Below are 15,789 nucleotides of genomic sequence, written 5' to 3' on the forward strand. Positions count from 1 at the left end.
TCTACAGAAATGAGTTTGGACCATGAGTCGAACACATGACGAACACAATCCTAATCTAAGCTATTTTCACAAAAACAATGCCTTCTTTCCTCTTCTATCTACCCAAATTCTACTGATGTTTCCAAACCATCTTCTCTATAAAACCACCTGACTATTCTAGTCCTTTTGTCCCTAAATAATTTATATCAAAAATGTGGCAAGTATGTATGATTCATGTAGTCAGCATACAACAGGTAACGAACATGTGCCGAACTGAACGTCACAGGGGCGCAGCTCTAACGCTCATTTACTTACTGAGCACCATTTATTTGGAGACAGAGGTATACATCTGGAACGTTACGCTATGGGAGACCTGAATATCGGGTTAAAGACCTCCACTTTTAATAGGAACTATATGAAACTAAAAGGACTCTGAGCTAGGGAATGAGATGTGTGCTGTGCGTGTGAATAGCTAAGCAGTCAGTGTGGAGGGTGGATTGTTAAAAATGTAACCCTAACAAGAAATGAATGATTTAACATGGTGTAGTCACTCATGGAAAACTATGAAGCAATTAAAGATAATGTTTTTGAAGAATATTTAATGGCATGATATGTTAAAGGAAAAAAAGGCAAGATACAGAACTTGTATATCCACAGAAAAAGACTGGAAGAAAATGTACTGAAATCTTAACAATAGCTTTTCTTTGGATGGTATGAGATTACGGATAACATTTTATTCTTTCTTTTTAAAAAGAAAGAAACTGACTTATTTGTGTCGTCAGAAAATTAAATGAATATTAATTTAAGTCATCTGTTCTTAAAGGGAATAATAAGCCTACTTTGTGCGGTTTCCAAAGCAGTGATGGCCAATGAACTTTACCTTTGGGATCCACTTCCCTCCTAGGAAGTTACCACAGGTAGGGCACTTAGGTGGTTTGTGCCTCGTGACATATGTGAAGGAGCAGCCTGGGCTGGTGCACGTCCCATGGCCCCGTCGGGTGTACGTAGTAGTCTGTGTTTAAAAAACAAAAAGAAAAGAGCAAGTCAGAATCAACACCACAGTCTAATCTCTGTCAGATCCTGATGACCATTATAACCACAACAATGCCAGGAGGATACCAGCTTGCTGAAGGCCGATTCATGGTATCTTAAAAGGTCAGAGTTGGAAAGGTCCTAAGATACAACTAACTAGTTCAGTTTTTAGAAATGGAGAAAGTGAATTCAAATGAAGAAAGACAGCTGCCCAAGGTTACAGAGTTAGGTACCAGAAGTATAAAGGTAAGAAGAGTTGCAATTAATTAAGCAAAGTACCACACAGTGCTAAACACTCTACCAATATCTCATTTAATGTTCTCAGCAATGCTATGAAGTATTATTACTACTGAGGTTCAGAGTAGTTAAATGCTTTGCCTCAAATCATGTAGTGACTCAAGGACAGAGCTAGACCCAGAAGACAGATCTTATTGATTCCTGGTCAAGATTACTTCCATGCATCCTGCTGCACCCTCTGGCTCTCAATACTTCAAAGAATTTGCTTCTTCATTCTCGTTAGTTAAAAATCAGAGAACCTAGGACCTAGGGTTCAAAGGTATAAAAAAACAGTCCAGTCGCTAAAATAATGAGAGGGAACTCCAGTTGAAACCAGGTCCTCTGACACTCCACAGGAATTTGATCATCTGCATACAAATATATTCAGCCACTGGCTTGCACCATCTCCGATGATTTCCCTTTGAACAGAATGTATTACATTTCAGCTACAAATAGAAATTAGCCACACTCCATTTCTTGATTAATGCTGGAAAGAAAACACTTCCCTATCAGATTTGTTCTGTCACTTATGGTTTACTCAGCTACTAATCCCAACCCCCCCTAGCCTGGCCAGAAAGCAAAAACTTCCCTTGGGAAACACCAAGCTGCCTCTAGGCTACCTCTGGCCAGAACACCTAAGGAAAAGGTGATTATGACAGTGATAGCAGGTCAAAGATGAGTGTGAAGTTGTGTGGCACCAAGGAAAGAGACCAGGGTTTGGGTTCCAATTTTGTCACTGACATACTGAATGAGCTGGGGGTAAGTCATCTTAGCTCTTGGGCCCCTGGTTTCCTCTTCTGTAAAATCACCTGCCCTTTCTGCTTAATGGATATATCCTGAGGAGCAAAAAGTTTGTGAGACTATTATTAATGGGTGAAACATTATATCTTATCTTTTCTCAGACTGTGGCCCCACATGGAATATTCATTCTGAATATACCCTCAGAGCAAAGTTAGTGCTATAAATAAATTACCATGAATTTGGAAATACTCCTGAACAGCAACTTATAGAAATGACTTTAGGAAATAATGCTAGTGTTCAAGGCTGATGCTGCCTTCTTAAGTATTTCTAGAAGAGCTTGGCTGACACTTATTAAACCATGAAAGAATATAAATTTCCAGAACAGGAAAGGCTCAGGAAAAATAATTAGTTTATTACAACTTTCTTATCGAAGAAAGTATTGTTTATCCACAGCAGGGGTTTTAGAGGATAAGACAGATTGTGACAAGTTAAAGCTATGTACTATTAATCCTAAAAGAAACCAATACAATAACCAAGACAAAGTTAATAGCTCATAGGCCAACAAAGGAGATAGAATGGATTCATAAAAGATACTTAATGATTTCAAAAGAAAGTACAACAAAACAGATAGGACCAAAACAATAACAACAAATAGTAAGAGGACTGATTTAAACCAAACCACATTAATAATCACATTAAATACACACAGCCTAAATACTATAATTAAAAGGCAGGGATCACCAGATAGGTCTTGCTCTTAGAGCCAAACTATATGCTGCCTACCAAAAAAGGTACAGTAGAAATACAAAGGTACAAACAGGTCAAAGGATGGAAAAAGATATACTTTGTTAATAACAATAATCAAAAGAAAGGTTCATATCAGAACTAAGTAGATTTCATAGGCAAGAATACTGCCAGAGATAAAGGTCATTTCATAATGAAGAAGCATTCAGTTTATCCAGAAGACGTAACAATCCTAAATGTTTGTGGACTTAATAACAGTCAAAATACATGATACAAAACCTAATAGAACTGCAAAAAGAAACAGATAAATCTACAATGACAGATGGATGCTTTCTCTCAATAATTGACAGAAACAGTAGACAGACAATCAGGAAGGATACAAAATCAATAAGAAACACTATCAATCAACTCAACCTAATCTGAAATGTATAGAACACTCCACCCAACAGCAGGAATACATATTCTTTTCAAGTGCACATAGAACATTTATCAAGACAATCCATATTCTGAGCCATAAAATAAACTGCAATCAATTTAAAAGGATTCAGGCCTTATAAAATACAAAGTTCTAACCATAATGGAATCAAATCAGAAACTGATAAAGACAGACACCTGGAAAATCCCAAATATCTAGAAAATAATTAAGTAACTCATGGGTTAAAGAAGTAAGTTAGAAAATACTTTGAACTGAATGAAAATGAAAACTGCACCGTATCAAAATTTGTGGGATGGGCTTCCCTAGTGGCACAGTGATTAAGAATTTGCCTGCCAGTGCAGGGGACACAGGTTCAAGCCCTGGTCCGGGAAGATCCCACATGCTGCTGAGCAACTAAGCCCATGAGCCACAACTGCTCAGCCTGCACGCTAGAGTCACAAGCCACAACTACTGAGCCTGTGTGCCACAACTACTGAAACCCACACACCTAGAGCCTGTGCTCCACAACAAGGGAAGCCACTGCAATGAGAAGTCTGCGCACCACAGTGAAGAGTAGTCCCTGCTCCCTGCAACTACAGAAAGCCCCACGCAGCAAGACCCAATACAACCAAAAATAAATAAATAAAATAAATTTATTAAAAAAAAATTGGGGGGGGGGATGCCACTAAAGCGGTGCTTAGAGGGAAATGAAGCACTAAGCAGCTATATTACAAGAGAAGCTCTCAAATCAATGACCTCAGCTTCTACCTTAAGAAACTAGAAAAGACCAAATTAAACCCAAAGTAAGCAGAAGAATGATAGAAATGAGTGAAACAGAAAGCAGAAAAACAATAGAGAAAAACAATGAAACCAAAACCTTGTTCTGAGAGCAATAAAATCAGTAACCTCTAGCCAAGCTTATCAGGAAAAAAGAAAGAAGACCCAAATTACCAGTATCAGTAATGGAGAAGTAAAATCACTACAAATTCTATAGATATTAAAAGGATAAAAATTCCACAAAACTTTAAACATAGAATTACCACATGATACAGCAATTGTACTCTTGAGGTATATACCCAAAAGAACTGAAAGCAGGGACTCAGACATTTGTACACCAAAGCTCATAGTAGCACTGTTCACAATAGTCAAAAGGTAGAAACACACCAAATGTCCATCAATGTTTATGAATAGATAAAAAAATATAGTATACACATGCAATAGAATATTATTCAGCCATAAAAAGGAATGAAATTCTGATACTTGCTACAAGATAGATGAACCTGAAAAGATTATGCTAAGTGAAAAAGTCAGACCAAAAAGGAAATATTTGCATGATTCCACTTATTTGAGGTACCTAGAACACACAAATACTAAGACAGAAAGTAAAATAGCAATTACCAGGGCTTGGGGTCGAAACAGGTGGGGTGGGGAATGGGGAGTAACTGTTTAATAGATACCGAGTTTCTGTTTGGGAAGATGAAAAAGTTCTGAAAATGGATAATGGTAATGATTGCACAGCATTGTAAATATATTTAACAGCACTTGAATTGTACACTTAAAATTGATTAAAATGGTAAACTTCATGTTATGTATATTTTACCACAGCTTTTTAAAAGAAGAATAAGGGAATGTTTTGAACAATTTTATGTCAATAAATTTGACAACTCAGATGAAATGGACAAATTCCCTGAAAGACAAACTATCAAAGCTCACTCAAAAACAGATAATCTGAACAGTCCTATATATATTTTAAAAATCGGACTTGCCATTATAAACTTTCCCACAAAGAAATCTCCAGGCCCGGATAAGTTCACTGGTAATTCTGACCAAACATTTAAGGAAGAAATAATGCCAGTACTACACAAAACTCTTCCAAAAACAATTGGAAAAGCAGAAAATATTTCACAACTCATTCCATGAGGTAAGCACTACCTTGATACTAAAACAAGACAAACACTGTACAAGAAAATTAGAGACCAATAATATCCCTCGTGAATATAGATACAGAAATTCTGAACAAAATGTTATCAAATCCAATCCAATAATATATTAAAAGGATAATACATCATTGCCAAGTGGAGTTTATCCCAGGAACACAAAGTTGATTTAACATTTGAAAAATCATATTAATCACATTAACAAACTAAAAAAGGAAAAAAAAAACACAAAAAATTTTGACAAAATCCACCATCTCAAAAGACACACAAAAAATTTGAAAAATCCAACATCCATTCCTGATAAAAGCTCCCAGCAAAAATAACTTCCTAAACATGATAAGGGTATCTCTGAAAAACCTACAGCCAATATTAAACCTAATGATGAAAGACTGAATACTTTCCCCCTAAGACGACACATAAAACACAGATATTGGCTCTAACCACTTCTATTCAACACTGTACTGGAGAGGTCCTTGACAAAACCATAAGACAAGAAAAAGAAATAAGGAATCCATATCAGAAAAGAAGAAATGAAACTATTAGCAGACAACACTGCCATCTATGTTAAAAATGCAACAGAATCTACGAAAAGGCTAGCAGAATACATGAGTTTATTAGCAAACTTGCAGCACACAAGTTTAATAAGCAAAAAATCAATTGTATTACTATATACTAGCAGTGAACTATTAGAAATTGAAAATAGTTTTAAAATACCATTTACAGGGACTTCCCTAGTGGTCCAGTGGTTAAGAATCCCCCTTACAATGCAGGGAACGTGGGTTTGATCTCTGGTCGGGGAACTAAGATCCCACATGCCGTGGGGCAACTAAGCCTGGGCGCTCTAGAGCCCACTGGCCACAACTAGAGAGCCCATGTACTAGAGAGAAGCCCACGTGCTGCAATGAAAGATCCTGCATGCCGCAACTAAGATCCAATGCAGCCAAATAGATAAATATTTTTTAAAAAATAAGATACCATTTACAATATCATAAAGAAACATGAGATATTTAGGAATAAATCTCAGCCCACATGCTGCAGTGTGTGATGGAAAAAACATTTGAGAATCAAAAGACCCAGGGTCCTCGTTCTGCCTTGTTTTGCAGCCCAGTGGCCTTGAATCATAGAGAGAACAAGTCCTTACTCTTCTCTGGACCTTTTTCCTAACCTGCACAATAACAGGATTGAATTAGATCAGTGATCCCTCAATTTTTCTAAAACACGTATGCTTCAGAAATTTTATTTTATTTATATATATTTTTTGTGGTACCCAGGCCTCTAACCACTGTGGCCTCTCCCGTTGCAGAGCACAGGCTCTGGACGCACTGGCTCAGCGGCCATGGCTCACGGGCCCAGCTGCTCCGCAGCATGTGGGATCTTCCCAGACCAGGGCACGAACCCGTGTCCCCTGCAACGGCAGGGGGACTCTCATTCACTGTGCCACCAGGGAAGCCCTGCTTCAGAAATCTTGATAAAAGCCATGGAACCTATCCCAGGAAAATACTCTCTCAAGGAGAAAAGTTTGTATGTAACTTGAGGAGTTCATGGAGGTCCATTCAACTGGACCTCCTTGAGGAGGTTCCTGCGGAGGTCCATTCACAGACCCTCCCCCACTCCCTCACCCCCAGTTAAGAATACCTGAACCAGAAAAACCTCTGAGATCTTTGCCAGTCCCAATGTCCTAAGTTTGTTAAGACTTTTAGAAAACTACCTGGAAGAGAATTCTTATGGAGCCTTAATCTCCTTGAACTCCCCACACACTGACCAGTTTGATGGAGGTGGGGTTCTCCACAACCGAGTAGGCAGGAAGAGGCAACATGATGAATTGTGCAGCTGGCGCAGAGGAGCTAATCTCACTGGAATCCTGCAGGTACATGGAGAGAAGAAAGTTTTATTGAGAGGGAGTGAAGAACACCCAGGACCATCCACGACACTGAAGACCAATCAAGTCCAATAACCATAGATAATGTGCTTATCCAACGGGCACATCAAAAAAATGAATGAATCTATAATTATCTCAAAATAAAAGTTTAATTAAGAACAAACAGAGACAGAGAAAACCAGTACCACAAGGAATGTGCTATCCTCATTTTACAGATGAGAAAACTGAGGTTCTGAAGAGACTCAGAACTCCTAGATCACATAAGCAGTTAGTGAAAGAACCCAATTCTTCTGACCCTGTCAAATGTTCTTAGCGACCTATTAATCTGCCTTAACCAGTGGCATGCTTCATCATCATAAACAGCACTGCGGCAACAAGTAATAAAAGAGATTTACGCCTGGCACAGAATCCTCTGCAGGGCTATCTGCTCTCATCCGTCTAGGCCATAGGGGCCACTGCATGCTGGTCCTCCTAGCCTAAGCAGAACAACTACCTCTTTGAGGATGCCATCGCACCCGGAGTAATAGCATGGTGGCAGCTCCCCAACTCTCCACTTCCAGGGGACCAGGCTGTGGAATCACATAAATCACTGTTCTTTCTCCTTAACTGGGCATGACAGAAAAGCCACTGGGGAGATACCTCCCTCTTCTTTCTCAGCTATGAGTCCCATCAACCTGGCCCTGAAGAGAACTTCCTTCTTCCTACTTACTCTGTGCCCAACAAGATTATTTTAAAAAATTCTCCTGAACAGTTCAAGGTGCCATTGTGTTTGCTGAAACAATCTTAAGGGAACATAAAATTCTAACTAATACTAATAGCCAGACAGATCCTGGCTCTGACTCATGGACAGTCCAAATATCATCCCCATCCCTCCTGTTAATATACCTTATCTCATGTGAAGAAAATGTTGGCTATACTGGGCAAGAGGAGTTGATGGGAGTGCCTAAGAAACTGAAGCCTGGGGACTTGGACCAAGCCTGGGGACAAAAAGGTTGAAGAGAACTGCAGTCCAACTAGAAGTGCCACACCAGTATTCTTACTTACCACTATTTCAGAATCACACTGCATGGTGCTAGCTGCCTTTTTAACAATCCCAGGTAAAGCAAAATCATCAGAACCAAAGTCACTTACCCTCATGACTGTTACCACTGACATGCTCTCCCCAACCTGGGGGTGGGGCACAGCCAGGCTTCCAGTGGGGAGGTCTGGTGAGCCATTCACTAAGGTCTCTTCAATTACCAGGCTTGTCTGGTAAGGTTGGTGGCTCTCCCCTACCTCCAGGGAAGCCTCATTTAGGAGCACATCTGGTCCGAGGATCTCTGAGGTGGTGATCTCCTGTACAGCACCTGGCTGGGCAAGGGCTCCCACATCCTCAGCTAAGGCCTCCACAGCCAGACATTGTTCTGCCATGCCTGCATGGCTGGGCACTGTCTCCAAGGCAGTGTTGGACACAAGGGATGGTCCTCTAGGGGACATTTGGTTCTGGGCCACACACAGCTCTAGCTGAGAGCAGCTCCGCTCCTCCTGCAGGCTGCTCTTGGGGATGATGATATAATCTGAGCGAGGGAGGATCTTGCGGAAACCTGGGATGTCCGGAACCACAGCAGTCAGTGCAGAGAGTTTAGAGTTCTGAGGATGAAAAAGCCAGGTCGGGGAGACAAGCAGAGATAAATGGAATAAGACCACATAGATATATACTTATAAGCCTTTTTTTTCTTCATTTTTTTCTGCAAAGGAACCAGAAAGACTCCATTCTCTTGACCTAAGACTTAGGGTCAGCCTCTGCCAATAGCAATGTCATCGTCATCTGAATCACACTTTAGCCAATGTAACTTACTCACTCAATCACATAGGAGACAGATAATGTGGATTAGATTCCAGAAAAGGCACTGATCTTGGCATCTTAAACTGTGAGCTGAAATCCAGGTCTGGCATAGTCTTAAACAAATCCTTTCCCTTTTTTTTGGCCTTGCTGCCCCATCTGTAAAACGAGGGAGCTGAATCTGGCTATCTATGAGTTCCTTTCCAGCTCTGATACTTTAGGATTCCAAAGTAGCTGAAGATTTAGATACCAGAATGTATAATGCTCAGTGAAACCTTTAAAAGCATCAAATACAAACCAACAGGCCATGTTGGATCTCAGGGCAGCAAGCAAGGATTCTGATATCACTGGCTTCTTCCAGACTTGCAAAGAAGAGAATGAACAGATCACAAAGCTATCAATCAATAAGAAGGCTTCACGAGAGAATGTGTATAGGGAAGTGGTTATCTGATAAGCACTGAATATATTGGGAGGTGATGGGGAGGGAGAAGGATATAAATATTAACAATGACCTAGGATCTTAAGGTTCAGAAAATAATTTCCTGACTTTTAAAGCAATACTACTAAGTTAGGTACTATTATTATTCCCACTTCACAAATGAGGGAACTGAAGCTCAAGGAGGATAAACTTTCCCAAAACACAGAATTAGTAAGTAGTAAAGGTGGGACTCCAGGCCAGGTCTTCTAAGGAGCAAGGAGACCAGGTACTGGAAGCACAGCCCTGCATGGCTAACTGGCACCAAGAAAAAGGTGCTTTTATTTTTTTCAATTTAAACTGAAAGTTACCCAATGAGGAAGATAGAAAAGTTCAAAATGAACAGGTAAGTGAGAACTGAAATTAAACAGACCAAAAAATAATTTCAGAAGCATCAATTACAAAAGGATCCTTAAATAAATCAAAAGCAAGAAGTCAATGAGACTACTTAGGGTACAAAGGAAGCACTCAGAGATGAAAGTTAACAGAAGCACTGAGATGAAACATGAAAGCAGACTGTCCAAATCCTTTATGGAGCCTTTACTGGAGAGATAATGAAGAAATGATATTCTCAAGTCACGCTTTGAAGCAGACAGGTCAAGAGAACAAGACTAAATGGCGGCAAATATATAGGTTGGTCTGGACTTAATCAACAAATCCAAGCACAAGAAACCAGGGCAGCATGAATGGCAGTCATCTTACAGACTGTAAGGAATGACACTGGAACCATGGGCCCAGCCACTTGGCAGGAGACCTGAAGGGCTGCCAAGGAGACAGCCTGCCCCAAGGTCTCTGAGAGGCTCCCTAAGTATGCAGGCAGGAGGGTCCCATCTGTACACCAGGTAATCAGGGAGAGGTCAAACAGCATATAAAGCCTGTCTTGGTACATTCCAGATGCTCATTAAATGCCACCTTTTCTTATTATATGGTCACTGGACATTTAATCTACTAAAGAGTGTTATTTACTCACCAAGTCAGAACTCAGCTAGGTGTTTTACATTGTCCATTTTAAACATTGTGAATAGATACTATTATCCCCATTTTACAAATGAGGAAAGCAGGACTCAAAGGTTAAGTGATTCTTCCAAGGTTACAGCTAGTTAATATTAGAGCTAGTCTATTAATGATCTTGGGGGTAGTGGTTGAGATGATGGTAGATATAAATTTACATATGGATAAGGAAAAATCATTATAGATGATCTACTTAAATTTTTTTTAAAAAAAGCCTTAATAAGGACCTATATTAGTGTCTGGTTTTAAAAACCATATCACTCCAAGATTAGGTAAAATTTTCTTATATCATGGGCAAAAAGTCTGTGACCTTATAATGGAGAAACCAAAAAAAATATGTGTACCTTTCCTTGACTCCACCTCCCCCTCTCCACAGGGATTGTTTCCCAGACTCACAGTTTACAAACAAATCATCTATAGGAGAAGTACAGAGTGGCATCTCCAAGACTGTAGGTAACACAAAGCTCTTCCAAGAAGGTAAATGCCAAGCCAACAAGGACAAAATAATCTAAATGGCATAATCAGTGGCAGATGGGCTCCACTAAGGGAAATACAACCCATTATGCTATAACATAGTTGTTGCATTCCTGAAGAACTTTTGCTCTTCATTATAAAAGAAGTTAGAGACAATTGTTTCAATTGAAAAAAAAAAAAAAGGAGTTAAGGTTAAAAGGTTTCAGCTTGCAATAACAAGGTTATTTTTCCCCCAGGAATTTCAGTTTTAAAAAAAAAAAACAGCAGGGCTTCCCTGGTGGTGCAGTGGTTAAGAATCCGCATGCCAATGCAGGGGACATGGGTTAGAGTCCTGGTCCGGGAAGATCCCACATGTCGCAGAGCAACGAAGTCCGGGCACCACAACTACTGAGCCTGCGCTCTAGAGCCCGCGTGCCACAACTACCGAAGCCCACGTGACTAGAGCCCGTGCTCTGCAACAAGAGAAGCCGCCGCAATGAGAAGCCCACGCACCGCAACGAAGAGTAGCCCCCGCTCGCCGCAACTAGAGAGAGCCTGCACGCAGCAACGAAGACCCAACACAGCCATAAATAAATTAATTAAATTAATAAATTTAAAAAAACAGCAGTGTTAACAGTTGTCAGTCCATTTTATTCCTGTGAACTAGAAATAACAAAATGGCTGACAGACACAAACCTCAGTGCTTCCTTGCCTATTCTTTAATCCAAGCACTCAAAGGCTCAATGTCCTCCATCAATTTCACCTTTAGCCTTCCACTTTTCCTTCTAGCACAGTTCAATACCACCAGTCACCAGTGGTAACAAAAGAATGTGGCCTTAAATAAAGCAGCTGTGTCTACCTCTAAACTTGCAAGCCTAATTGCTGATTACATTATAACTGACAGTGGTGAGCACAACACAAATTAATTATACTTACACTCAATAGATAACATGAAAATTCATGGTGTAGGGAAAATGCCTGTAGAAGCTACTCTATAAAAGAAAAATAACACTAACTACCCACAAGGACAAGTGGCTCCAAGTTTTGCTAAAATTCAGAAAAGGAACCTAAGGCTCACTGGAGATCATGTACTGCTGCAAGCAAAGAGTAAAGAGAGTGCAGGGCATGACCGAAATGGAAACAGGGAATTCCCTGGCGGTCCAGTGTTTATGACTTGGCACACTGCCATGGCCTGGGTTCAATACCTGGTACCCGGTCAGGGAACTGAGATCCCCCAACCCACGCAGCGAAGCCAAAAAAAAAGAAGCAGACAATATCAGACTCAAGAAAGGTAAAAATGACTCAACTCAAAGTTTTCCTAAGAAGAGAGAAGGAAACCGGAGAACAGGGGGTTGGACTCCCCAAAGCCTCACCACTAAGGCAATGGAGGTATTAGCTGAAGAAGAGGAAAAAAAAATTACTTACAGGATCCAAACCTTCTTTCTCTAGTTTGGCTTTCTCCAAGTAGTAACTCCTCTCGGCCACACTGAGAAGCCTCCAACTCTCACTAATCTTCTTATTGATCTCAGATTGAGGGAGGTGGGGGAGCTCCTGCTGCACTTTCAGGTAGATGTCGTAATAGTACAGAAGGTAAGCAGACCTGAGGAAGCAAGGACTTCTTAAGGTTTTCCCTCACTCAACCAGTAAATACTACAATGTTTGAGTAGTGAAGAGCTAAATACAAAACCCAGCTTTTCATTTCAAAAGCATTTCTCTAAATAGAGACTGAAGCAAAGATTAAATAACACCCCCAAAGGGTGAACAGGGGGAGGTTTCTCCCTCCAGAAACATGGAAGCAAAGGCTTGTCTGGTCTACTTTTCCATGACCACTTTTTCTGCAGGGCTTAAATCCCAACATGGGCAAAGATAGATAAAGGTGTCCCGTCATTCCACTTTCAGGAAAAGGTTAATTAGAGGACTAATTACCACTCACACCCTACTCTTCTACACAGCCTTTGATCATCTCACTGGTCAACAGCACCTCGCCAAGGCTGAGAGAGGGAAGCAGGTAGAACTATCAGAGTGACCCAGTGCTGGGAGCCTCAGCAAGAAGTCTGGAATGTTCACAGCTAAGAGGGAGCTTAGAGCTGCAATTTGGATATTCTTTATAGATATCATTGGCGCTATTTGTAATTCCAAATTTTTATTGATGTCCTAATTAAATATTTAAATAACAATGGCATTAATAATAAATACAGTGGTTCTCTTGTAGCGAGCTTCCGCCATTTGTATTTATATTTCCTGCTAAAGCCTAGAAACGCGACCAAGATTTGGACAGGAATGGCAACGGCTGGCATCCATCGGCCACTTCCCACTCTCAATCACCGTCTCCCCCCAACCCCAATGCCCATCAGGAGACTTCAATAAATGACATGGCACTCTCAGTGAAACTGGACACAGGCTAAAGTCTTTTCTTCAACACAGCTCTCCAAGCAGCTTCTGTTTATAAATGCCAGCTATCAAAATGTGTTTGCTAACCTGGGTTTCTTGGCCTTTTCTCCATGTATTTTATACTTTTTCTTCTTCTTGGGTGGCCCAGGGGAGGTGTAACAGTAGGCTTCCTCAATTTCCTCCATCACGACAGTTACCTCAGTACCATCATATGATGCATCCATGGCTAGAGGAAAGTCAAACATAAACAAGGTTCAAGAACCTACCCTAAAGGGGAGAGCGGCCTCCTGATCCAATGATCCTTATCTCTGCCAGGGCCTTAAGACTCAGTCATTTGCCAAACTCATCAGATGGAGCCTAAGAAGCACCTGGGGAACCTACTAAACATTCAGATTCCAGGGTTCCACCTCAGCCCTTCTGAATCAGAATCACTAAAGGGTGTGGCAATCCGTGTGCTTAACACGTGCACCTGGTGAGTCCTCTGACTAGGCAAACCTGGGATCCCTAGCTTAGAGAGCCCTTTCACTTTTATTCACTCATGGGATGCTCAGTAACCCTTCAACTCAAAGATTAGCCCCACGTTACAAGAATTCCGTATGGTAACAGGTAAATACTTGGCCAGGAGTCAGTTCTGGACACTCCCTCATGGCATCACCTTAAGCAAAATGCTTCACTGATTCACTCATTCATTCAAACGTGTTAAGTGCCAATATGTAGCAAGTTTCTTAACATTCTGCCAGTTTGTTTGTATGACTTTGGGCAGGTCCTTTAGCTGCTTTAGGTTCAATTCTCTCACACATTAACAAGAGATGTCTCACCCACCTTACCACACTTATAGTGATAAGACCCAAGGACATAACTCCATTTGAGAATAGTGCTATACAAAAAGGGTTCATTATTAAAGGTGAATCATCTCTGCCTGAGATGCTTAACGACCTGCCCAAGGCCACCACACCCAGGAACTTGAAAGGCAGATTTTTTAGTTCAAAAATCCAACTGTGAGCCTTCTGCCATTATACTATACTGCTCCCATCTCCACCCACAACCCTCTAAACCAGCACGGTTCAAAAAACTTTTTGTGATGACAGAAATGTTCTTCATCTGTGCTGCTCCAATACTGTAGCTACTTATGGCTATTGAGCACCTGAAATATGGCTTGTGTGATTGAAGAACTCAATTGATTTAACTTTCTTTAATTGTAATTGGTTTAAATAACCACACATGGTTAGCAACTACGGTCCTGAACAACTCAGGTCTAAACAGTAATCTGACAGACTGATATTAACTCTCTAGCACTGGCCTAAGAAACAGAAAACCTACTAATAGCTTTTCCTAGGGAAAGGAAGGCATTAAAAAAATTCAATGACTAGTTCAAGAAGAGTTAGTTTATTTCTGGCCACATTCTAAGTTGGAGTTTTACCCACAGACTCAATCCTTGGGTTCAAGAAGAGTTAGTTTATTTGTGGCCACACGCTAAGCTGGAGTTTTACCCACAGACTCAATCCTTGGATGGAGAAAGGCTCCCAAAAACCACTTGAATTTTATGAGAGAGAAATAATATAGCTGCTCTGGGAAATCTGTCAGAAGATAATTTAGGATTCTGGGAAGAAGGAGCTGTGTAAGTAAATACAGAACTGATAAGTGTATTACAAGGCCCACTCACGTCTCATTTAGAACTCACTCCACAAATGATGAGGTATCTGATAAACTATAATGAGAAAAAAAGCACTGTGTGTTGAGTCAGGAGACCAGGATCCAAGTCTAAATTCTAACCATGCGATCTCAGATAAGTCTATTCCCCTCCCTAAATTTCGGTTGTTCCTCAAGTGAGACTGAAGAGGCTGAAATCAGTGGCTCCTAACTTTTTGAGAGGCAAGAATCCCTTTGAGAATGTTGTAAAGCGGGAAAAACCCTCTCCCAGAAAATGCAGACAGGTATTTTCACTTATAATTTCAAAGATATACCTGAGGCTAAGAACACGTTATTCCTAAGGTTCTTTCTAGTTCTGTACCATGTCTAAATGATTTCCCTTCCCATTGGAAAACAAAACAAAAACAACAACAAAAGAACCCCACTGCATTCTGTTATAGTGCAACTCTGGAGAACATAACCCACAACTTGGCTCGGTAAGAGATAGGCCAGTGCCTTCATTGGGTAAGGGATGCTAGGGTTCAAATCAAGGCTATGTGGGGATGTGCTTTTTTCGCCTTTCATAATTGACTTCTCAGCCCTTGAGTCTTGCAGAGAAAAGCAATACTGCAGGAGAGCTTCTGTAAAGAATGACATACAGGGTTTTAGCACCCAGAGCAAAACAAATTAGAAAACAAAGTCATTACAATCATATTGGGGTAGGGGCAAGAAGAGACTGAGTTTTGGCTTGTTTGAGTAGCCCGGTTTAAGCCTGGGTCCAAGAGTATTTTCAGATCCTAGGCCTCAGTACAGTAACGCAAAAAAATATAAAGGTTAAAACTAAGGGCTCTGGAGGGCAGAAAATCAGGGTACTAAATTTAAGTTACCCATTTTAACAGGACGCGCACAGAGCTCTATGACCTTGAGCAATCTACTTACTCTCTCTAAGCCTCAGTTTTCTAATCTGTAAAAGAGAAGTAAGGCAGTACTTGAAATGTTTGACAC

The 15,789-nt window shown here is 40.6% G+C and overlaps 1 protein-coding gene across 4 annotated transcripts in view; it reads right to left on the reverse strand.

Moving 5' to 3' along the window:
• HMGXB3 (HMG-box containing 3) overlaps window positions 1-15,789 on the reverse strand; it is a 59,421-nt gene that overhangs the window by 42,289 nt on the left and 1,343 nt on the right. For all 4 annotated transcript variants that reach the window (XM_024738275.1, XM_024738276.1, XM_024738274.1 and 1 more), the window contains exons 2-6: window positions 13,243-13,381; window positions 12,190-12,364; window positions 8,135-8,632; window positions 6,887-6,985; window positions 860-991 (exon numbers count right to left, since the gene is read on the reverse strand). In XM_024738275.1, the coding sequence (XP_024594043.1) occupies window positions 860-991; window positions 6,887-6,985; window positions 8,135-8,632; window positions 12,190-12,364; window positions 13,243-13,379 (1,041 nt within the window). In that variant the 5' untranslated portion in view covers window positions 13,380-13,381. The remainder of the gene's footprint in view (window positions 1-859; window positions 992-6,886; window positions 6,986-8,134; window positions 8,633-12,189; window positions 12,365-13,242; window positions 13,382-15,789) is intronic.

Source organism: Neophocaena asiaeorientalis, unplaced genomic scaffold (assembly GCF_003031525.2).
Source record: "Neophocaena asiaeorientalis asiaeorientalis breed wild unplaced genomic scaffold, Neophocaena_asiaeorientalis_V1.1 scaffold404, whole genome shotgun sequence".
Lineage (NCBI taxonomy): Eukaryota > Metazoa > Chordata > Mammalia > Artiodactyla > Phocoenidae > Neophocaena > Neophocaena asiaeorientalis.